The sequence below is a fragment of the Phyllobates terribilis genome, unplaced genomic scaffold (assembly GCF_046119375.1).
Source record: "Phyllobates terribilis strain yellow unplaced genomic scaffold, ASM4611937v1 Scaffold_5__5_contigs__length_657084704, whole genome shotgun sequence".
NCBI classification, from domain to species: Eukaryota; Metazoa; Chordata; class Amphibia; order Anura; family Dendrobatidae; genus Phyllobates; species Phyllobates terribilis.
Genome location: NW_027362765.1, coordinates 462,231,125 through 462,256,144, shown reverse-complemented (window position 1 = coordinate 462,256,144; position 25,020 = coordinate 462,231,125). Strand labels below are relative to the sequence as shown.

At 42.4% G+C, this 25,020-nt stretch overlaps 2 protein-coding genes across 2 annotated transcripts; both read left to right on the top strand.

The window, feature by feature from the left end:
* Positions 1-3,887: 3,887 nt before the first annotated feature.
* Positions 3,888-4,847, top strand: LOC141271642 (taste receptor type 2 member 40-like). Its single transcript, XM_073681685.1, has one exon. The coding sequence runs from the start codon at positions 3,888-3,890 to the stop codon at positions 4,845-4,847; it is 960 nt and encodes a 319-aa protein (XP_073537786.1).
* A 13,893-nt stretch (positions 4,848-18,740) lies between these two features.
* LOC141271641 (taste receptor type 2 member 40-like) lies at positions 18,741-19,700 on the top strand. The gene has a single exon (XM_073681683.1). It carries the CDS (start codon positions 18,741-18,743, stop codon positions 19,698-19,700), a length of 960 nt encoding a protein of 319 aa, XP_073537784.1.
* Positions 19,701-25,020: the final 5,320 nt, after the last annotated feature.

The window sequence follows — 25,020 nt, the reverse complement described above, 5'->3', positions numbered from 1 at the left end:
GCTCCCCATAGATTCCTATAGAGAAAAAAATCTATTTATAAGCATCTTTAGTCACACAGTGCGCAGAGTTTTCATGAAATCTCATCAGGAATTTCTTGGACAGTTAAACGCAGCAGAAGTTCTACATAAAAAAGCAGCAGAAAAAATGAGAGCATGTGAACACAGCTTCAGTGCTACATTTTTATTATATTATTTTATGGGTTTAATGGCGAAAAAAATCAATCACACTATTTTTTTGCGCATTTTACTGATCACTGTAAATAATCAGTTCACTGTGTTGTGTGGGTTATTATGATTACAGGCATACTGAATATGTCTGTTATTTACTGATTTATTATTTATTTATTTTTTTAAATACATTAAAAAGAATAGTTTTGCAACTGTTTTTCTTTATTTCTTAGTAATTTTATAGGAAGAAAAAAATCTTACTTTTATTTTCCCTCTAGAATTCAGGTATAGGGAGAAGTAGTGGTATATAGAGATTTAGCTCTATGTACCAGTACAATCTGGCTGTAATGGCAAAGCCTGCAATGCACATTCAAGTATAAAAAATTCTCCCAGTCTTGTAAGTGCAGGAGTTGACTTATAGATTTTTACATTGCCTACAATGATGCAGGTTGAAGGTTCACATCCTGGTGAGATCAGAACTCAAGAAAATAAAATAATTATGTATTTAATTGAATATAAGTATGTGCAGAGCACAAAAATGCCAGCCCTGACCCCTGATGAGGAGCAGCTGTGGAGCTATTAGGGTATGTTCCCACGTAGCGTTTTACAAGGGTATATGCTGCGGAATTTCCGCAGCGTAAACGCTTGTGAAACGCTTGGTAATCCGTCCCCCATGGTCCCCAATGAGAATCCGCAATTTCAATGCCCATGCTGCGTGTTTTTCCGCAGCGTTTTTGATGCGCTCAGAAATCCGCAGCATGTCCATTAATTTTGCGTTTTCGCATGCGGAATTGCCTTGTCAATGCAATAAAAAATGCAAGGCAATTCCGCATGTCCCAAACGGTTCTAAAACGCGCGAAAAACGCTTGCCAAATTCCGCAAGCGTTTTTCTGGGAAGGGACATGCAGAAATGAAGCAGAAATTTTCTGCTTCATTTCTGCAATGTGGGCACATAGCCTTAAGATGTAGCTCTAACCTTCCGGGACAATGGGACAGCTCCCTCAAATCAGAACAGTCCCACAGAACAAAGGTACAAGAAATAATCTTTATGTTGGGGTTGATCTGTGTATTAACAATAAGTAAGCATATACAGTGCTAATGTGACTGTGGGAATAGCCCTTTACTATCGTTGAGTGAATAACTATTATGTATTTTTTTAAGCTTTATGTAATGTGTTTACAATGTGAATTAAGATGTATTTTATATGAAAAATTAGCTTTGATGTATCTTCTCAGGGGGGAGCTTTATTTCTCTTTATCCCATTTTTTTCTTATGTTTAACATATATTTTTTTACATAATTTGTCCTATATAATGTACGTGAGCCATCTTCTGCATTGTCGTTCATGCGCAGTGCGCATTTGAAGCCGGCAAGCATACACCCAGCTTCAGAGACGCAATGACACTGCCACATAGAGTCGCTCGCGTGTGTAAGATTTGCAGGGAGCTGGCGATGACGCCGGCTCTGGCAAATCATGTCATCACACCCTATGCCACACTGACACCTGGCAGTCACATGGCATTGCTCATGCTTCTTTGCCAGGGAAAGAGAGGTCAGAAGCAGTGGTAAACCATTTCTGTGTTCTCCTCAGGGTCTTAGGCTGTCTCTGAATGCAGGAGTGTGAACTCTAATATCACACCTTAAAGGGGTTGTCCACTACTAGGACAACCCCTTCTTGAACCAAATGTTTGGCCCCAATAAAATAAAAAAGCCTATACTCACCGTCCATGTCAGCGCCGTTCCCGCGGTGTCAGCACTCGTGCCCAATCAGCTCTGGAATTTCCGCAGCGTAAACGCTTGCTAAATGCTAGGTAATCCGCACCCCATGGTCCCCAAGGGGATTCCGCATGTTCTATGCACATGCTGCAGATTTTTCCGCAGCGTTTATGCTGCGTACAAAAATCCGCAGCATGTCATTTAATTTTGCGGAAGCGCAGCGGAACTCCCGCCATTGACTTGCATTGAGACGCATAGAAACCGCGACTGTACATTTTTACAAGCGGCTTCTATGCGTCTCTATGTGCGGATGGTACCCAGTTCTGGAGGAGAGGAGACTCTCATCCAGACCTGGGTACCATTCTACCTGTAAAAAAAGAATAAAATAACAAATAAAGTTTATATTCACCTGTCCGGTGGCTTCTCTCTGAATGCCGGCATCGCTTGAGGACCTGCGGTGACGTCACAGTCATGTGACCACAGGCCCTTCACCGCTCTGTCTCGCGATATGCCGGCATCCAGGAACCAGACAGGAACGAGCGCTGCAGCCACACCGGGGCCTCGGGGGTGAGTATAGCTTTATTTGTTTTCATTTTTACGGTTCACACTATATAAATCCATGCTGTTTGCATGGATTTATACAGTGTGACCTAGTTGTCAAGCACTTTCCAAGTGATGCTATCGCCTGGAAAGCGCTTGTCAATCTGCATGCGGAAACGCATGTGAACCCGCATGTGGATCCGCATGTATTCTGCAGGAAAAACGCATGCACAATCTGCATGCGTTTTTTCTGCCAGGGAGATGCAGAAATGCTGCAGAAATTTTCTGCTTCATTTCTGCATCGTGGGCACATAGCCTCAATGCCCCTGAAGCTAGCCTGCCAAGCTGTGCATCCACCTCTAGTGAGTTACATTGTGAACTGCGCCAAGAGACAGTTCTGGTTACTGTTGTGTAAACATTAGTCTCTACAATTCAACTGTTGTTTAACGGCCAAGTTCTGTCCCTTTAATCTGCTGGGAAACCATCAAGCTCTGTGCTTCAATAGTGTGTGTAACCTCCAAGATTGGTAAATCTCTCACTGAGAAACTGTAACCATTAGAATATTGCTGAGTCACAATGCCATTCTCCGGTAAAATACCTACCAAGTTACATACACAAAATTGGTTCTCTTACATGCTTGACCAAGAAGGATCAGCAACTAGCATGCTTCAGTTCAAACTATCATTGAAGGACACCAATCTGTCTAATATGTATCCAGTAAAAATAAAGCTAGGGCTTTTTGAATACTTATCTTGCTTAAAAGGAGATACATATCACATTTCCAATAGTCCATAGGCTGCATTTTTGTTGCTGTTTTGACAACCATCAGTTGTTGTATTGCATGCCGATTCATTTACAGACAAATGCTAATTTCTAGTATTTTTTGGTAGACGTTTATCTCAGGCATTTGAAAGAGTAAACAGGGAAACCCACAAGATTTGTATTTAACAAATAAGGAGATGGAAAGGAAGCCAACTAGTTTTTGTTCACTTGCAAATTTTTTCTTGCCGCCATATTGTTGCATATTTCAGTGGCTAGCAAATAAAATAGATTTTCCAGCTTGGACAGGGTTTTCCTTACCATTGAGAGCAAGACTGAGTTGTGAGGAGAGAGAAATTATAAATCTTTCCATGAGAAATTGGGAATTGTATTAATTTTCAGAGTATTCCAACTGCAACAAGATGTATGAAGTAAGTCACTCTAAAATTAATAATAACCACTAATTTTTAGATGAAGAATAAAAGAATATCTCTCTGTGCATCACCACATAAAAATGGTGGAACTCTTTGGATCTCCAAATTGAAAGACATTTTTTTCCCCAGGACAACATAAAAAAGAAACAAAAATGTTGAATAGGACATAACTTGGCCTGTATGTGATTGACTTCACACAAGAACAATCATTGAAGACCGATTACTGCTGTTCATGGAATAGACTTTACAAGGATATTATTTTGCATTGACCATGGGTGATCTACAGCCATCCGTCGCGGTCAGCTTGCATGCTCTTCTGGCTTTGACGGGTATAATGGGCAATGTATTCATTCTGATAGTCCACTTTCTAGATTGGTTGAAGACCTACAAACTTAACCCTTGTGATTTCATCATCAATAGTATCAGCCTCTCTAACATCTCTCTGCAAGGGGCAGTTTTAATAAATGAGATTTTTTACTTCTTCTTTACAACATTTTACTCTCAAACCAAGGTGGTTAATTCAATGGTGGTCCTCATGTGTTCTTTTGCATTCTCCAGTCTTTGGTGTTCTGTTGTTCTATGCTTTTACTACTGTGTAAAGATCATCAACTTTACTGGGGCATTTTTTCACATGTTAAAAGCCAAGCTCGCAGGATTGGTCCCCTGGATGATCATTTTCTCTGTTGTTATGTCTTGGGCTGCAGGACTACCATCCTATTGGGACCTGTATCGTGCGATTGATATCTCATTTAATCCTGTTTCTAATTATACAAGGAACAGAACATATATGATTTCTTTTAAATTTAAGAGCAAATGCAATTGCCTATTTAACGTGTACGTGCTGTTATGTACTGTGGCTCTTGTCATTATTGTATTTACCGCTGGAGGCATCTTATTGTCTCTGTGTATGCACATGATACGAATGAAACATAGCAATGAAGGATCCGGTGGTGGAAAAATCAATTCCCACTTATCTGCAGCAAAAACAGTCACATCACTGTTACTACTTTACTTATATTTTATTTGGGCCCTTAATATGATAATCAATGACACTACAGCAATCGGCAGTTTAACATTTTCTATGTGTTTTCTTGCAATTTCCAGTTTTCCTACACTAAATGCCTTAATTTTAATTAATGGAAATCGAAAACTAACAAATATGTGCAAAAGAATATTAGGTATAAAATCAGTTGCTGCTGGTAATACTGAGGTCACTGTTACTACAAATTAGTTTGTTTTATTTCCAGTTTGTTCCACGTTAGCAAGTAGATGAAGTAGTAGTGAAAAGATGATAACAAATAGCAAGTTTTCAAGACTACTCAGGTCTCTTCATCAGGCAGAGTGCAATATATTTTTGTTATTGATAGTTCTGTTTCAAATCACTTGTCTTATTTACTGCACTATTCCTATTGTCGGTTGTGTGCTTTCTATGCCTGATGAAGAGTCCTAAGTAGTCTTGAAAACTTGCAATTTGTTATCATCTCTTCACTTAGTCAATAAAAACTGCTACTACTGAGGACTCTCAATTTTGATTATTTTTGTACGATTGTATGTATATATTAATATTTTAATTTTCAATTAATATGAATAGCTCTGTCTGTCTTCTCTCACTTTTTTATATCTACAGTAAATATAAAAAGTCTAGACACCCCTGTTAAAATGCCAGATTTTTGTTATGTAAAAAAATCATACTAAGAAGAATCATTTCACAACTTTATCAACCTTTAATGTCACTCATAATCTGTAGAAATCAATTTAAAAATAAACTGACATCATTTTGGGAGGAGAAGAAAGTGAAAGAACTAAAATATTGTGGTTGCATAAATATGCACACCCTCAAACTAGTACTTTGTTGAAGTACCCTTTGAATTTATGACACCATTCAGTCTTTTTGGATAGTAGTCTATCACCATGGCACATCTAGAATTTGCAATCTTTGCCCACTCTTCCTCTCAATACTGCTCCAAATCTGTCAGATTGTGAGGGCATCTCCGGTGTATACTGATCTTCTTTTCTTCTGACTAAGCCATTCTTTTGTTGATTTGGAAGTATGCTTAGGGTCATTGTTGTGCTCAAAGGTGAAATTTCTTTTCATTTTCAACTTTTTAGTAGAGGCCAGTGGGTTTTGATGCAAAGTTAACTGATATTTAAAATGATTCATAATTCCCTCAACCTTGACTAAAGTCCCAGTTCCAGCTGCCCAAAAACAGCCCTAAAGCATAAAGCTGCCTCCACCATGGTTCACAGTGGTTATGGTGTTCTTTTGGTGATGCTCAGTGTTGGCTTTGTGCCAAACATGCCTCTTGGCATTATGGCTAGGCTCCAAGTTTCTTGCGGAGAGTAACATGTCACACCTGACATGCCAAGGTGAGGAGACTTTTAAGCCGCAATGCTCCTCTGGGAAATATGCAGACTGTCTCTTCAGAGAGGAAGAGGACAAGAACTCTAGTGACACCTATAGGAAGTAGCAATCCAAAAAGTCAATATCGAGCCTTGTCACATGACTTAGGATAAAAACCAAAACCAAAATCTCAATTTGGAAATGGTGCTTGGATTTTTTCTTTGTAAGAAAAGGCTTCCATCTTGCCACACCCCACAGGCCAGACATATGAAGAATACAGGAGTTGTTGTCACATGTAGTACACAATCAGTATTTGCTAGAAACTCATGCCGCTCCTTTAATTTGCTGTAAGCCTCTTGACAGCCTCAAAGACCAATTTTCTTCTTGCTTTTTTTTTATAAATTCTTGAGAGAAGGTCAGCTCTAGGTAATTCCACTGTTGTGCCAAATTTAAGCTTCTTCTTGTTAACTGTCTTGACAGTGCTTCATAGTATATCTAATGCCTTGAAAAAATGTGTATCCTTCTCCTGACTGATAACTTTTAGCAATGAGATTCCTTTGCTGTGTTGTACGCTGGACAATGGCTTTTGCTGAAAAAAAAATCAACCAAGAAAATATCAGGAAAATCCTACTAAAACAGCTAAACTTTAAATGGGGTTAATAAGAATCAATGCAAATGATGGCAACTCTGTACTAATTACTATTTAACATAAGTTTAAATGTGATTGGCTAATTCTAAACACAACCACATCCCCAATTGTAAAAAGCGGTTCACACTTATATAACCACATTATTTTAGTTTTGTTGCTATTTTTATTTTCCCCCTCAAAATGATTTTAGTTTGTTTCTCAATGGATTTGTACAGATTATGGTGAAGGTGAAAAAAGTTCTTAATTAATTCTTTCTGGTATGACAAAAATCTGGCATTTTAACTCGGGTGTTTAGACTCTATATATCCACTGTACCTATCTACCTGTTAAAGTGACTATCCCTTGCAATTGTCATATTTAATTTCTTTGATGCCTATTTAATTTATTTTTTACATGAAAGTGATGCATTACTAATGTAATAACCTTCTTCTTAGAGTCAATGAAGTGGAGCTATGTTATGCAAAATTAGAAGTAAATTATAGTAAAAGTCTAATAATAAAATCCTAAATCTAACAGATCAAACAACTGAGACCTTGTCCTTTATTACACGGTATTATTATTTACTCTTTTAAATGTAAATGTGTTTATCATGTATTAATATGACATTTTTTATCTGACAGTGATGACATAGCTAATCATTTGGATATTAGCCATGGATGACTCCATGACAGGCATATGCAATAAATAAGCATAATTAATTAATGATTCATTTATGACCACAAAGTATGTTAAGTGCAGGTGACTGGTCAGTGGACGACAATGTAATATGTGATCTGTGCTACATTTCCTAAAATTGGAAAATAGCAAGATAAATTGGAAATCTTTACCCAACAAGGCACGACAAATTGGAAACTGACAATCCCATCATGGAAGCTAAATGCATTATGGGAGTGAACAGAACAATTGTCTTGAAGCCTAAGGCTATGTTCACACATCATGTTTTTTTTGGCGTAAATTTTCTCCAACAAAACCTGATCTCTTAGGCTATGTGCCCATGATGCAGAAATGCTCCGGATTTTTCCTGAGCGTTTCTGCATCTCCCTGGCAGAAAAAACGCATGCGGATTTTACATGCGTTTTTCCCGCCAGGTAGAAGCGTTTGTCACGCGTTTTTCACATGTGATTTCGCATGAGCTTTGTCAAACGATTTTAGCATCACTTGGAAAGTGCTTTACAACTTGGTCACACTATATAAATCCATGCAACTGGCATGGATTTGATATAGTGTGACCAAGTTAGTTAAAACAAAGAATAAAAATGGTAAAAAATAAAAAAAAAACATATGCTCACCTTCCGATGGCCCCCGGTCTCCTTCTCCAATGCGCCCAGTCTCCCTGGTGTCTCGCGGTGGTGTAAAAGGACGTTTCATGACATAATTTAGTCATGTGATAGGTCACGCGACTGCCGACGCCAGCGGTCGCGTGACCTGTCGCATAACTGAATGACGTCATGGAAGGTCCTTTTACTCCACTGCGAGCCACCGGGGAGCCAAGACATACTGGATAGAAGACCACGGGCCATCAGAAGGTGAGTATAATGTGTTTTTTTATTTTAAATTCTTTTTTTTTCAGGTACTATGGTACCCGGGTCTGGAGGAGAGTCTCTTCTTCTCCAGACCCGGGTACCATCCGCACATTGAATCGCTTAATATCCGCATGGGCACATATAGTCATGCGGATATTAAGCGATTCAATGCAAGTCAATGGCGGCAATTACGCTGTGTGTCCGAAAATAATTGGTAGTGCTGCGGATTTTTCCGTAATGATAATCCGCACCGGAAATTTCCGCAGCATGTGCACAACACATGCGGATTATCATTGGGGAACATAGCAGACCTACTAACAAGCGTTTTTTAAGCGTTTCTGCGGAGGAAACGCTTAAAAAATGCATAGTGAGCACACAGCCTTAAGGGAGGTTTGTTAAGGATTTTTTCTTGCATTTTAGGTGATTTTTTGGTGCGTTTTTTCACTGTCCTTCTGTCTCTTTTTATGCATGTACATAAAGTTCAGTGAAAAAAAAACCCTATTCTATTTTGGCATCAAAAACGCTGAAAAAAAGTTGCTTGCTTTTTTGGTGCGTTTTTTCAGCATTTTTTTCACCACCCATTTCTTCTTATGGGTGAAAAAACGCAGAAAAAATGCTGAAAGAAGTGACATGCTCTATTTTCCAAAAAAACATGCAAATCACAAATTACGCAACAACATAAAAACCCATGATGTGTGAACAGAGAATTCTGGAATCTCATAGACTTTGCTGGTACTGCAAAACGCAGCTGAAAATTTGCATAATAAAATGCATCAAAAAACGCCTAAGAAAACCCATGATGGGTGAACATAGCGTAACAGTTTGAGTATATATGAATTTATTTTATCATTTATTCTTTACTTTTGCTGACCTTTAGCCACTATGACCTTTTGTCTTTGGCCCTAAATATTTGACTGTTTCTTTGTGAGACCTTTTGAAGGATGAACACTAGACAATCAATAGTTTATTCATGATTTCCCACAAGACAGCTTCTGCCTAGCCTGCTTTTAGCAATAAATAATATAGAATGAGTTTTATGTGAGGTTCTGTATTTGATCATCTTTCTCTAACAATTTTTCTACTGCTTGAATTGCTCAGTTGAACACTGAATGGAGCACGGGTGAATTTAAACTCTTTAGACTATGTTCACATGTTGTGTTTTTGCTGTCTTTTTTCTGCAGGCAAAAAATACTCTCGTGGCAGTAAAGAAACTGGTTATAAAAAGCAGGTTTTGTTACGTTTTTTGCTGCATTTTTTGGTGCTGATTATGTGTCATTTGTGTATAGTACACTGCTCAAGAAAATAAAGGGAACACTCAAATAACACATCCTAGATCTGAATGAATGAAATATTCTCATTGAATACTTTGTTCTGTACAAAGTTGAATGTGCTGACAACAAAATCACAAAAAAGTCATCAATGGAAATCAAATTTATTAACTAAATGGAGGCCTGGATTTGGAGTCACCCCCAAAATTAAAGTGGAAAAACACACTACAGGCTGATCCAACTTTGATGTAATGTCCTTAAAACAAGTCAAAATGAGGCTCAGTATTGTGTGTGGCCTCCACGTGCCTGTATGACCTCCCTACAATGCCTGGGCATACTCCTGCTGAGGTTTTGGATGGTCTCCTGTGGGATCTCCTCCAAGACCTGGACTAAAGCATCCACCAACTCCTGGACAGTCTGTGGTGCAATGTGACGTTGGTGGATGGAGTGAGACATGATGTCCCAGATGTGCTCAATCAGATTCAGGTCTGTGGAACGGGTGGGCCAGTCCATAGCTTCAATGCCTTCATCTTGCTGACACACTCCAGCCACATGAGGTCTGGCATTGTCCTGCATTAGGAGGAACCCAGGGCCAACTGCACAGGTGTATGGTCTCACAGGGGGTCTGAGGATCTTGGTACCTAATGGCAGTCAGGCTACCTCTGGTGAGCACATGGAAGGCTGTCCAGCCCTCCAAAGAAATGCCACCCCACACCATTACTGACCCACTGCCAAACCTGTTAGGCATTGGGTTTTTGCTGGATCTCAAATTGGTTCAGAATCATGAGTGGATTCTGTGGTCTCCCATTCTGGTCCAGCCAGGGCAGATGCTGCTCAGCATCACCATTGTTCCCAACACCTAGCTGGTGCATTAGATGCAGAAGTTGTCTCTTGGGTCTTTGTTCCTAGTAGCATTAAGCATAGGTTGCGGAGGGGAACAGGCCTACTACAGCCTAAGACCAGGATGCACTGCACTGAGCATGCCCGTGACATGGCTGACCGTGATTGTTGGTTTGGTGTCAGCTGATCCGGTGACCTGGCACCGCCTGATTGGCCGCGGGTGACGTCATCAGTAGTGCGACCAATAATGCGACAGTGGGTAGAGCTTAGTCTTTAAATAGCCCGCCCACAAACATGGCGGTGCGCTCTGATCATTGAGCTAAGGTTGTGTTACTGGGTGGACGCTTGTCTGTTTGGGCTCCATGTGCTCTCTTGCTGCTCTAGCTTCTGACAGGCAGGTTTAGCTGGGGATAGGCAGTCTTAGCTGGAGGGAGGCAGGTAGTTCCGTTTGACAGTCTGGCTCCAACAAGGGGGTCGCTATACACCCCGAGCAGACTGCAGACTCCGTATTCCTGGCACCGCCTGTTAGCCACGTGGAGAGTTACTCCACAGTCCGGTAGCACACCGGCTGGGAGCACGTATTCGCCGGCGTGAGTCACACACACGTCCTAGCGCCTACTGCGTAGCCTCTGTGCAGTTAACAGGGCTACGGCTACATTATTTGTCGCACATCTCTCGTGCAGTTAACGGAGATAGTGCGAATCCCTTTTCCCGTCCCGGTGTGCTGTAACACTGGAGGGATTTATGTTTAATTGGTTGTTTTATCTTCTTACCCGGAAGGTGTTTGGCCGCAGTCTTCTAGGCTGCATCACGGACCCCGGGTTCGGTTGCTTTCCATTATTAATAAAGCTGTTTGCAACCGTCCTCATAACAGTATCAGAGCGCCAGGGTCTAGCCGAACATGGCTGACAACCAGCAACTGCAGCGCTATATACAGCAACTTGAGGCCAGACTTAGGACTCTGGAACAAACTTCCCCGGTCGCTGATATCACTGCAGTAGCTACCCAGGCAGCTTCACAGGCGGCTAATCTAGTTAACACGGCTGCGGTGAATGCTGCTGCAGCTGCTATTGCTCCATTACCCCGTTTCGCTCTCCTGGAAAAATTTCCTGGCGACAGCAGATCCTGCAGAGGTTTTATTGATCTGTGCTCCTTTCAGTTAGAGATGATAGAAGCACGGTTCCCCTCCGAAAGGGCCAAAGTGGGTTTTGTCATCTCGTTACTCTCCCACAGGGCTTTGGAGTGGGCTACCCTTCTGTGGGAGCGGGATGACCCGGTAGTGGCTAATGCGGGTCTCTTTCTTAGAGCCCTAAAGTGTGTTTTCCTAGGTCCTCAGGGCACACATGAAACGACTCTTAAGATTCTTGCGTTGGTCCAGGGTTCGGCCACTGCCAGCCACTATGCCATCCAGTTCAGAACTTTAGCGGCTGAACTGGATTGGTCTGAGCGGTCGCTAATCCCGGGGCTTCTGGAAGGGTCTAGCTGGGCATATTAAAGATGCTCTAGCTACCAGAGAGGTTCCAATCTCTCTGGAAGAGTTAATCACTCTCGCTAACTGAATAGATTTGCGTCATGCAGAACGCAAGTTAGAGCTGGAGGTCTCCAGACCTCGGTTTCGGTTGCCACCTTCATTCTCTAGACCTATTTCCAAACCCGCGGCTCCCGAACTGGAGTCTGAGGCTATGGATATATCCCAGACTAAGTCTAATTCCCCTCGTTTCCGAGATGCACATCTCTTGGAGTACCCCATTAATAAGGGTTCCAAGCGGTCGGGAAACGAAGGTGTCTAACCACCGTTGGAGGAGATGTGTTCGATTTTGGGGCTTCTTCCTCCAAATTACTGTATGAGGTGACGTTGTTCTTCGGAACAACCACGGTTACTGCCAGGGCGTGGGTGGATTCTGGAGCTGATGGCAATTTTTTGTCATCAACGTTTGCCCAGAAGCACGCCATTCCTATGGAGTTACTGCCAAAACCAATGAACATTAGGGTGGTCAACGGTTCACTGCTGGACACGCAAATCACTCACCAGTCGATTCCCCTCACCATGTCGTTTCCTCAGGGTCACCGGGAGGTTATCTCCTTCCTTATTATTCCCGGTGGATTAGATGAGGTGCTATTGGGTCTTCCATGGCTACGTTGTCACACTCCACACATTGACTGGAATACGGGGAGAATTTCTTCCTGGGGTGAGAATTGTGTTTCTCAGTGTATGGTTACGGCCGCCCGGAGGGTAGTTTCAGAGCCTTCTGCCGACTTGTCCGCTCTTCCTGTGCAATATCAGAGTTTTGCGGACGTCTTTTCCAAAAAGGCTGCAGAGACTTTACCTCCCCACCGACCGTATGACTGTCCTATTGATTTGGTCCCCCGGCACGGACCCTCCTCGCGGTAGGGTTTATCCCCTGTCTGTCCCCGAGACCCAGGCCATGTCACATTATATCACAGAGAACTTGGCCCGGGGGTTTTTCAGAAAATCGGTCTCTCCTGCTGGAACGGGGTTTTTATTCGTCCAGAAGAAAAAGGGTGATTTATGTCCCTGCATTGATTACAGAGGATTAAATGCCATCACCATCAAAAATAAATACCCTCTGCCCCTTATTTCTGAACTGTTTGACAGGTTGCAAGGGGCTAACATCTTCACAAAATTGGTCCTGCGAGGGGCATATAATCTTGTGCGAATCCGTGAAGGTGACGAGTGGAAAACAGCTTTTAACACTCGTGATGGTCATTACGTGTATCTCGTCATGCCCTTCAGGTTATGCAATGCCCCTGCTTTTTTTCAGGATTTTGTCAATGATATCTTTCGGGATTTGCTGCTATCATCCGTGGTAGTCTATCTTGATGATATCCTTATTTTTTCCCCGCACCTCTCCACACATAGAGAGGATGTTCGCAGAGTTTTCGAACGCTTGCATGCAAATTCTCTGTATTGTAAGCTGGACAAATGCCAGTTTGAACGAGAGTCTCTACCGTTCCTGGGCTACATCATATCCAGTAAGGGATTGGCCATGGACCCACAGAAATTGGTGGCGGTACAGAACTGGCAGGAGCCCCATTCCCTTAAAGCGGTACAACGCTTCATGGGATTTATCAACTACTACCGGCAGTTCATACCACATTTTTCCACACTGGTGGCTCCTTTGGCCGCTTTAACCAGGAAGGGTGCCAATCCCAAAAATTGGTCTAAGGAGACATCTGAGGCATTCCGGGAGATTAAATCCTATTTTTCTAGAGCTCCCATTCTCCATCGCCCGGATGTGGACAAGCCATTCTTCCTGGAGGTCGACGCTTCCTCTGTCGGAGCAGGAGTGGTTCTCTCTCAAAAGAATGAACAGGGTCGGACAAGACCATGTTTTTTCTTCTCCAAGACCTTCTCTCCAGCAGAGAGGAATTATACGATTGGGGACAAAGAATTACTTGCTATTAAGATGGCTTTTTCGGAGTGGAGGTACCTCTTGGAGGGAGCTAAACATCCTTTCGTGGTATATTCCGATCATAAAAATCTCTCGCACCTACAGACAGCGCAGCGTCTTAACCCGAGGCAGGCCAGGTGGTCTCTTTTCTTTTCCCGATTCAATTTTTCCATTCACTTTTTAAAAGGGGAAAAGAACCCTCGGGTGGACGCTTTGTCCCGGTCCATGGATACGGCTGAGGACGATGACAAGCCCAGGCTTATCGTTCCTCCGGAGAGTATACGGGCGGTGGCTCCAGTGTCCTTAAACCAGGTTCCCCCCGGGAGGACGTTCGTTCCTCCTAATTTACAAAATGAGGTGCTCTCCTGGGCACATGCCTCTAAGATCGGAGGTCATTTTGGGGTCAAACGTACCACGGAGTTTCTCCAACGGTCGTATTGGTGGCCTCGGTTGCCCCAGGACGTTAAGGAATATGTTCAAGCGTGTGTCTACTGTGCGAGAAATAAATCGTCCCGTCTGAGGCCGGCTGGTCTTCTTCATCCGTTACCCGTGGCAGATAGACCTTGGGAGCTGGTTGGGATGGATTTCATTGTTGAGTTACCTAAGTCCCACTGAAACACAACAATATGGGTGGTTTCTGACCATTTTTCTAAGATGGTTCACCTGGTTCCTCTTCCTAGGGTTCCTTTTTCCCGGGTTCTGGCATCACTGTTCATTCGTCACGTTTTCCATCTCCACAGAATGCCTGATAGGATTGTCTGTGACCGGGGTCCACAGTTTTCCTCCCGGTTCTGGAAGGAATTGTGTAATTTGCTTAGCATCGAACTGAATCTTTCTATCAGCCGGAGACCAATGGTCTGGTGGAACGCACTAACCAGACACTTGTGACATACTTGCGCCATTTTGTTTCTGCCAACCATAATGATTGGGCGATATTGCTTCCTTGGGCAGAGTTTGCTCTAAACAACGCAGTGGCGGATTCCACAGGTCAGACTCCGTTTCTTCTAAATAATGACCAACATCTGCGCATCCCGGTTCCTATGCCAGTTTCCTCTGTGGAACCTGGGGTCAGAGATTGGGCTCTGGAGGCGCAGGAGGTTTTGGACCATACCCAGGATGCTATATTGGCCTCCAAGAATCGGATGAGAGAGTCGGCTGACACTCATCGCCGTCCAGCCCCAGTATTCTCTCCGGACGACAGGGTGTGGCTTGTGGCTCGCAATATCAAAGTACGCGGGGAATCTGCTAAGTTTGCCCCCAGTTTTATTGGTCCTTTCAAAATTTTGGCCCAAATAAACCCCGTAGTGTACCGCTTACAGTTACCACGACACATGAAGATTCACAACACTTTTCATGTGTCGCTCCTTAAGCCGGTTCGCCTGACAAAATTCTCTGAACCCCAACCTGCTTCAGACACCAGGGGTGATGATCTCGAGGTACAGGCGATCGTGGGGTCTAAGATGGTTCATGGGAAAAAATACTACCTAGTACACTGGAGGGGCCATGGATCTGAGGATCGTTCCTGGGAACCAGTGGACCACATTCATGCTCCCTTGCTCATTGAGGAATATGAACATCAAGTGGAGGGGGATGTTAGAAGGTGGGATAATATTAGGCGTCGGGCGTTTGCTGTATCTGAAATTGGTTCAGAATCATCAGTGGATTCTGTGGTCTCCCATTCTGGTCCAGCCAGGGCAGATGCTGCTCAGCAACACCGTCGTTCCCAACACCTAGCTGGTGCGCGAGATGTACAAGTTGTGTCTTGGGTCTTTGTTCCTAGTAGTGTTAAGCATAGGTTGTGGAGGGGAACAGGCCTTCTACAGCCTAAGTCCAGGATGCACTGCACTGAGCATGCCCGTGACATGGCGGACCGTGATTGTTGGCTTGGTGTCAGCTGATCCGGTGACCTGGCACCGCCTGATTGGCCGTTGGTGACGTCATCAGTAGTGCGACCAATAATGCGACGGTAGGCAGGGCTTAGTCTTAAAATAGCCCGCCCACAAACATGGCGGTGCGCTCTGATCATTGAGCTAAGGTTGTGTTACTTTGTGGACGCTTGTCTGTTTGGGCTCCATGTGCTCTCTTGCTGCTCTAGCTTCGGACAGGCAGATTTAGCTAGGGATAGGCAGTCTTAGCTGGAGGGAGTCAGGTAGTTCCGTTTGACAGTCTGGCTCCAACAAGGGGGTCGCTATACACCCCGAGCAAGACTGCGGACTCCGTATTCCTGGCACCGCCTGTTAGCCACGTGGAGAGTTACTCCACAGTCCGGTAGCACACCGGTTGGGAGCACGTATTCGCTGGCGTGAGTTACACACACGTCCTAGCGCCTGCTGCGTAGCCTCTGTGCAGTTAACAGGGCTACGGCTACATTATTTGTCGCACATCTCTCGTGCAGTTAACGGAGAAAGTGCGAATACCTTTTCCCGTCCCGGTGTGCAGTAACACTGGAGGGATTTATATATTAATTGGTTGTTTTACCTTCTTACCCAGAAGGTGTTCGGCCGCAGTCTTCCAGGCTGCATCGCGGACTCCGGGTTCGGTTGCTTTCCATTATTAGTAAAGATGTTTGCAACCGTCCCCATAACAAAACCGGTCATGCTGAAGGATGTTGCAGGCAGCAGATTGTTCTCCACGGCATCTCCAGACTCTGTCACGTCTGTCACATTGCTCAGTGTGAACCTGCTTTCATCTTTGAAGAGCACAGGGCGCCAGTGGCGACTCTGCCAATCGTGGTGATCTGTGGCAAATGCCAAGCGTCCTGCACGGTGTTGGGCTGTGAGCACAACCCCCATCTGTGGACGTCGGGCCCTCATACCACCCTCATGGAGTCGGTTTCTTACCGTTTGTGCAGACACATGCATATTTGTGGCCTGCTGGAGGTCATATTGCGGGGCTCTGGCAGTGCTCCTCCTGTTCCTCCTTGCACAAAGGCGGAGGTAGCGGTCCTGCTGCTGGGTTTTTGCCCTCCTACGGCCCCCTCCACGTCTCCTGGTGTACTGGCCTGTCTCCTGGTAGCGCCTCCAGCCTCTGGACACTACGCTGACAGACACAGCAATCCTTCTTGCCACAGCTCGCATTGATGTGCCATCCTGGATGAGCTGCACTACCTGAGCAACTTCTGTGGGTTGTAGAGTCCGTCTCATGCTACCACGAGTGTGAAAGCACAACCAACATTCAAAAGTGACCAAAACTTCAGCCAGAAGCATTGGTACTGAGATGTGGTCTGTGGTCCACATCTGCAGAACTACTCCTTTATTGAGTGTGTCTTGATAATTGCCAATAATTTCCATCTATTGTCTATTCCATTTGCACAACAGCATGTGAAATTGATTGTCAATCAGTGTTGCTTCCTAAGTGGACAGTTTGGTTTCACAGAAGTTTGATTTACTTGGAGTTATATTCTGTTGTTTAAGTGTTCACTTTATTTTTTTGAGCAGTGTACATGTGTAATAAAGAAAGCTTCAGTATATTAATCAAAAAAATCTGCAAAAATGCATGGTTACGCTTTTTGTTTGCAGCTTTTTTGCACTCTCATTACTTTCCATGGAGAAAATATGTTGCAAAAATGCTGAAAGAATTGACATACTGCAGATTTAAGAAACACAGCAGTTTTCTAATTCAGTCAGGAATAAAAAGCAATTGTGTGCCTGAGATTTCTGAAATTTCACAGTTTTTGCTGGTGCTTGAAAAAGCAGTTTTTAATTTGCAATAAATAAGGCAGCAAAAAAAACACTGCAGAAACGCAATGTGTGAACCTAGCCTAGCTCTATTTTTTTTCCTACAATATTAAGTATATCTGAATAAATTTACTTAGACCGGACAATAGCTTTATTGTGTATTGTAGACATATCACTGGGGTATCCACCCAACAGCAAAAGAACAAAGATCCCATAGTCTTTTTCCAGGTCTACCAACTGTGCGTTGAACTGCTAATGGCAAGCTGCTAATGGCAAGTCTTTAGAAAATACAGGACTCTATCATTTCCATAAATGGTGGCAGTCCTTGCAGTTATACTCTCAAACAATAGTAATTGATGGAATATCCTAGTGATATGTCATAACTTCCTAAAGTGAGAAAACCCCTTTAATGAATTAAAAGCTGATGGCCTGGTTTCCATACCGTAAGTTTCTGCTCTAAGCATTGAAAACGAATGCTCAGTTGAGCTGTATTTGCTGGTAAAAGTTCTGATATTTCTGACACTGGCACTTTCTCTGCCACATTAAGTAATGACAATTTATGGAAATCTTGCCGAGTCACAATGCCATCCTCCAGTGCAGTACCATAATTGGTTCTCTTATATTCTTAACCGAGAAAGACCAGCAACTGGCATGCTTCAATTCGAACTATTATTGGAGGACACCGATCTACCTAATATTTATCCAGTAAAAATAAAGCTAGGGCTTTTTAAATACTTATCTTGTTTAAAAGCAGATACATATCAGATTTCCAATAGTCCAGAAACTGCATTTTTTGTTTCTCTTTTGACAACGATCAGTTGTACAGCATGAGGATTCATTTACAGACAAATGCTAATTTCTAGTATTGTTTGGTAGATGTTTATCTCAGGCATTTGAAAGAGTAAAACCCACAACATTTGTATATTTAACAAATAAAGAGATGGAAAGGAAGCCATCTACTTTTTTGTTGACTTGCAAATATTTTTCTGACCTCCATAGTGTTGTGCATTTCAGTGGTTAGCAAATAGAATGGATTTTCCGCCTTGGTTAAGGTTTTCCTTACCATTGAGAGCAAGACTGAGTTACCGGGAGATAGAAATTACAAATCTTTCCATGAGAAATTGGGAATTGTAATAATTTTTAGATAATTTCAACAGCAACAAGATGTATGAAGTAAGTAATGGACACCTGTAAAAAAAGACACCAAAACTCTAAAATTAATAACAACCTCAAATTTTTAGATGAAGAATTTAAATAATTTTTTTTGCCTAGGACAACATAAAGAAGCAACAAAATGTTGAGTAGGACATAACTTGACCTATGTGGGATTGACTTCACACCAGAACAATCATTGAAGACCGATTACTGCTGATCATGGAATAGACTTTACAAGGATATTATTTTGCATTGACCATGGGTGATCTACAGCCATCCGTCGCCGTCAGCTTGCATGCTCTTCTGGCTTTGACGGGTATAATGGGGAATGTATTCATTCTGATAGTCCACTTTCTAGATTGGTTGAAGACCTACAAACTTAACCCTTGTGATTTCATCATCAATAGTATCAGCCTCTCTAACATCTCTCTGCAAGGGGCAGTTTTAATAAATGAGATTTTTTACTTCTTGTTTATAACATTTTACTCTCAAACCAAGGTGTTTAATTCAATGGTGGTCATCATGTTTTCTTTTGCATTCTCCAGTCTTTGGTGTTCTGTTGTTCTATGCTTTTACTACTGTGTAAAGATCATCAACTTTACCGGGACATTTTTTCACATGTTAAAAGCCAAGCTCGCAGGATTGGTCCCCTGGATGATCATTTTCTCTATTGTTATGTCTTGGGCTGCAGGACTACCATCCTATTGGGACCTGTATCATGTAATTGATATCTCATTTAATCCTATTTCTAACTATACAGGGAACAGAACATTTATGATTTCTTTTAAATTAAAGAGCAAATGCAATTGCCTATTTAACGTGTACGTGCTGTTATGTGCTGTGGCTCTTGTCATTATTGTATTTACCGCTGGAGGCATCTTATTGTCTCTGTGTATGCACATGATACGAATGAAACATAGCAATGAAGGATCCGGTGGTGGAAAAATCAATTCCCACTTATCTGCGGCAAAAACAGTCACATCACTGTTACTACTTTACTTATATTTTATTTGGGCCCTTAATATGATAATCAATGAAACTACAGCAATCGGCAGTTTAACATTTTCTATGTGTTTTCTTGCAATTTCCAGTTTTCCTACACTAAATGCCATCATTTTAATTAAAGGAAATCGAAAATTAAGAAATATGTGCAAAAGAATATTAGGTATAAAATCAGTTGTTGCTGGTAATATTGAGGTTATTGTTGCTACAAATTAGTTTGTTTTATTTCCAGTTTGTTTAAGGGAAGGAATAGGCGTAATAATTATTTTAGGATTCTACAGGAAAAATGTATCTTTGTACCATGTTAAGCAAGTAGATAGAAAAAAAAATCAAAATTGAGATTCCTCAGTGGTTGATACCTTTTAATGACTAAGTGAAAAGATAATAACAAATAGCAAGCTTTCGAAAAAAACTCAAGTCTCTTCATCAGGCAAATGTAATATATTATTGTTATTGATAGTTCTGTTTCAAATCATTTGTCTTATTTACTGCACTATTCCTTTTGTCTTTTGTGTTATACTATGCCTGATGAAGAGTCCTGAGTAGTCTCTAAAACTTGCAATTTGTTATCATCTCTTCAGTTAGCCATTATAAGGTATCAACCACTGAGGACTCTCTATTTTGATTATTTTTGTAGGATTGTATATATATATTGAGATTTTAATTTTCAAGTAATATGAATAGCTCTGTCTTCTCTCATTTTTTTATATCTGCAAGTCAATTTAAAAATAAACTGAGATTTTTTGGGTGGAGAAGAAAATGAAAGAACTAAAATATTGTGGTTGCCTAAATATGCACACTCTTAAACTAATACTTTGTTTATGTACCCTTTGAATTTATGATAGCATTCAGTCTTTTTGGGTAGTAGTCTTATCAGCATTGCACATCAGAATTTGCAATCTTTGCCCACTCTCCCTCGCAATAGTGCTCCAAATCTGTCAGATTGTGAGGGCATCTCCTGTCTGTATTGATCTTCAGACTAAGCCATTCTTTTGTTGATTTGGAGGTATGTTTAGGGTCATTGTCATGCTTAAAGATAAAATTTCCCTTCATTTTCAGCCTTTTAGTAGAGGCCAGTGGGTTTTGATGCAAAGGTAACTGATATTTAAAACAGTTCATAATTCCCTCCACCTTGACTAAAGTCCCAGTTCCAGCTGCCAAAAAACAGCCGCAAAACATAATGCTGCCTCCAACATGGTTCACAGTGGTTATTGTGTTCTTTTGGGGATGCTCATTGTTGGCTTTGTGCCAAACATATCTTTTGGCATTATGGCTAAAAATTTCAACATTGGTCTCATTAGACAATAAGACTATTTCTCAAATGCTTTTGGCAGCCTGGATGTAGATTTTGCCAAAACATAGCTGGGCTTGGATGGTTTTCTGTGTAAGAAAAGGCCTCCGCCTTGCCACCTTACACCACAGGCCAGACATATGAAGAATATGGGCATTGTTGTCACATGCAGTACACAACCATTACTTGCTAGAAATGCCTTCAGCTCCTTTAATTTGCTTTAGGCCTCTTGGCAGCCTCAAAGACCAATTATTTTTTTTATATATACATTTCACTCAGTTCTAGGTAATGCCACTGTTGTGCCAAATTTAAGCCTTTTCTTGATAACTGTCTTCACAGTGTTCCATAGTATATTTAATGCCTTAAAAAAAATTGTACCCTTCTGACTGATAACTTTTAACAATGAGATTCCTTTGCTGTGTTTTAAGTTGGACCATGGCTTTGGCTGAAAAAAAAATAACTAAGAAAATATCAGGAAAATCCTACTAGAACAGCTAAACTTTACTTGGGGTTGATAAGAATCAATGCAACTGATGGCAGCTCTGTACTGATGACTATTTAACATGAGTTTAAGAGTGATTGACTTATTCTGAACACATTCACATCCTCAGTTATAACGGGGTGTTTACCACATTTATGCAACCATATTATTTTAGTTTTGTTGTTATTTTTATTTCCCCCCTCAAAATGATTTTAGTTTGTTTCTCAATGGATTTGTACAGATTATAGGTGAAGGTGGAAAAAGTTCTTAGTTGATTCTTTGTGGTATGATTCTTTTGTCATATTTAATTTCTCATGTCTATTTAAATTATTTCATACGTGAAAGTGATGCATTACTAACTTAATAACCTGCTTCTTATAAACAATGAAGTGGAACTATGTAATCCAAATTAGAAGTATATTATAGCAAAGGTATGATAATAAAGTCCTAACTCTTACAGATCAAACAACTGCGAATGTGTCTTTTATTACACAGTAATATTATTTATTCTTTTATATGTAAATGTGTTTATTATGTATTAATTAGTGATGAGCGAACGTGCTCGCCACTGTTCGGTACTCTCCCGAGCATCTCGGTGCTTGACAAGATCGGCGAGTATTTCCGGGTTGCTCGGGAGGTCCCCTCCCTGCATGCTTTGCGCTCTTTAGAGAGACAATTAACATGCAGAGATTGCCAGCCACTCACTGTAATGCTGTAGCCATGTTGGTTGTGGGCATTATAGTGATTGGCTGGCTGCACAGCATCATCAGGTCTATATAAGACCTGACGCCGCTATGCTCGTCACAGTTTTCCCCCGGAAACAGAAAGAATAGGGAGAGGTGCTGCTGAGTCAGGGAGAGATTTGCTTGTTTATAGTTAGTATAGGTATTCCACAACAAATTTATGTATATATCCAACTGAACTAAGAGTCCTTTTGAGGACTAATCCAGCTGCATATATTCAGTGGTGATAGCAGGAGTTCGTCAGGCAGGCAGTGTATGTGACAGAATGTAGTGCATATAGTGCAAGAGGGTCCATTAAACGTCCTGTTGGTATAGGTATTCCACAACATATATATATATATATATATATATATATATATATATATACTGTATATATCCATCTGAACTAACAGTCCTTCTAAGGACTAATCCAGCTGCATATAATCAGTGTTAGGCAGGAGTTAGGCAGGCAGACAGTGTATGTGGCAGACTGCAGTGCATATAGTGCAAGAAGGTCCATTGAACGTCCAGTCTGCTGTTGTAATAATTACAGATATTTGTAGACATAGACCCAGATATCAGGGGCCAGGGCAATATTTTTGTTATCTTAATCCTGGTTATTTGCTTAAAAAGCAATCCAGAGTACACCACTTTTCTGCTCCATTTGCTTGTTAGCACTGCAGAATACAGACAGATCTGTTCCATATTTCAGCAATAAAAATCCAGAAATTTGAACTGAACGTGAAAAATATTGGCCTCCTTTTCCATTCTGTTGCAGTGTGTCGCTCAAGCTATTCACACTAGGTGTCTGTGAAGAATAGTATTAGTAAATTACAGGACTGCTATTTAAAACCGTGGTTCTCTGTCAGACATATCACCTATAAGAGTGTTCCAAAATCAGCCATTTCTTCCATTTTCATTTCGTTGCAGTGTGTCAGTCAAACTATTCACACTAGGTGTCTGTGAAAAATAGTTTTAGTAAATTATAGGCCTTCTATTTAAAACCGTGGTCCCATGGCAGACATATCACCTATAAGAGTGTTCTAAAATGAGCCATTTCTTTCATTTTCATTTCATTGCAGTGTGTCGGTCAAGCTTTTCATACTATGTCTCTGTGTAGAATAATATTACTAAATTACAGGCCTGCTACTTAAAATCATGGTTCTCTGTCAGACATATAACTGCATTCCAAATTCAGCCATTTCTTGTGAACATGGAAAATATTGTCCTCCTTTTAAAATGGGCAAGGTGCGTGGCAAGGGACGGGGAAGTGGACGTAATGGTGATGGTGCATGCAGAGGCTGAGGCCAAGGACGTGGCCGTAGGAAAACTGAAATTGTGCTACAACAAACACCCATATCTCGAGCTTCCTGTCCCAATTACTAGTGGACCGCAGTACACCACTTTTGAACCCAGAGCAGTGTCAAAAGGTTGTTGGATGGATAGCAGATAATGCTTCCAGTCACTTTGCCACCACCAACACCACCCTATCATCCACACGGTCAAGTCTCAGTAGCCGTGAGTCTGGACCTCATATTCCTCACCTGATCCTCCTTCCTCCCACCATGCCGAGTGCCCGGTGACAACTGATCCCACACTTCGACATTCAGAAAGCTGTTCACTTTTCCATGTGTAGATTTGGGCCTCTCGCCCAGCCAGCTTCAAGCGAGTCAAGAGGAGTAGTGATGCCCAAATATTAGAGCAGCCACAGCCACACAAAGGCAATGGTGGGAAAGTGCAATTACTGTCGCAAGAGGTGGATGATGATGATGATGATGAGACACAATTGCCAGAAAGTCAGGAGGAGGACTAGGGTGCGGAACTGGAAGACGAGGTGGTGGATGATATAGTAACTGACCCACCTGGCAGGGGGACATGCAGAGCGAGGACAGCAGCACACAGGGGGAGGGAGGTGTAACACCACAACAGGCAGGAATAAGCAGTGTGATAGACACAGACACAAGGCGGGAAAGTGTTCCTTGTAACGCCAACACAACAGAAGTTGCCAGAACAACTGTTAGGTCTTCCCAAGTCTGGTTATTTTTTAAAGACTCTGCCGATAACCCCAAAAAGGCCATTTGCACCACCTGCCAGGCCAGCATCAGCAGGAGTAGCAAAACTAGCAGCCTGATCACCACCAACATGATCAGGCACATGGCAGCAAAGCATCCGACTAAGTGGGCCGAACCCCAGGGTCCAGAAACAGTGTCTGTGGGTGACACCGCTGCTTCTTCCACTGTTGTGCATGCACGCCAATCCCCTGTCCATGGCGCATGTGAAGATGCCTCCCGCCCTGCACGTGTCATTGCACACTCTCAACTAGCACCATCAGCAAGCACGTCCTTATCCCAGCACAGCATTCAGTTGTCCCTACCCCAGTCCTTAGAACGCAAGCGCAAATACACAGCCAACAGCCCATGGACCACACTACTAAATTCACACATTTCGCAAATGCTTGCGCTCAAAATGTTGCCTTTTAGGCTCGTGGAGACAGAAGCTTTCCGCAACTTGATAGCGGTGGCCATCCCTCGGTACTTGGTCCTTATTTCTCCCGGTGTGCCATCCCTGCATTACATGAACTCGTGTCCCACAACATTAGCCGTGCCCTCAACAACGCAGCTATTGGGAAAGCCGCGGAGATGTGGACAAGTGCTTGTGGGCAGGGACGGTACATCTCACTGATGGCACACTAGGTTAATATAGTGGAAGCCGGGACCCAGTCGGACCTTGAGACGGAACACGTCCTCCCCATGCCAAGGATTGCGGGCCCTGGGTCAATCAGGGTTACCCCCACATTCTACAGCTCCTGCACCTCCTCGTCCTCTTCAGCCTCTATCTCCAAAATGACCACATCAGTCGCAAGCTGGAAGCACTGCAGCACTGCCTCAGCCAAGCGGCAACAGGCTGTGCTGAAGCTAATATGCTTATGTGACAAACCACATAATGCTGAAGAGTTGTGGACAGCTCTGAAGGAGCAGGCAGATCTGTGGCTCACACCACTGACCATACAGTCAGGCATGGTCATGTGTGACAAAGGCCGGA

Bases quoted from the DNA above. Each gene is read 5' to 3' on its own strand.
- LOC141271642 (XM_073681685.1), top strand. From the start codon at position 3,888: ATGGGTGATCTACAGCCATCCGTCGCGGTCAGCTTGCATGCTCTTCTG.
- LOC141271641 (XM_073681683.1), top strand. From the start codon at position 18,741: ATGGGTGATCTACAGCCATCCGTCGCCGTCAGCTTGCATGCTCTTCTG.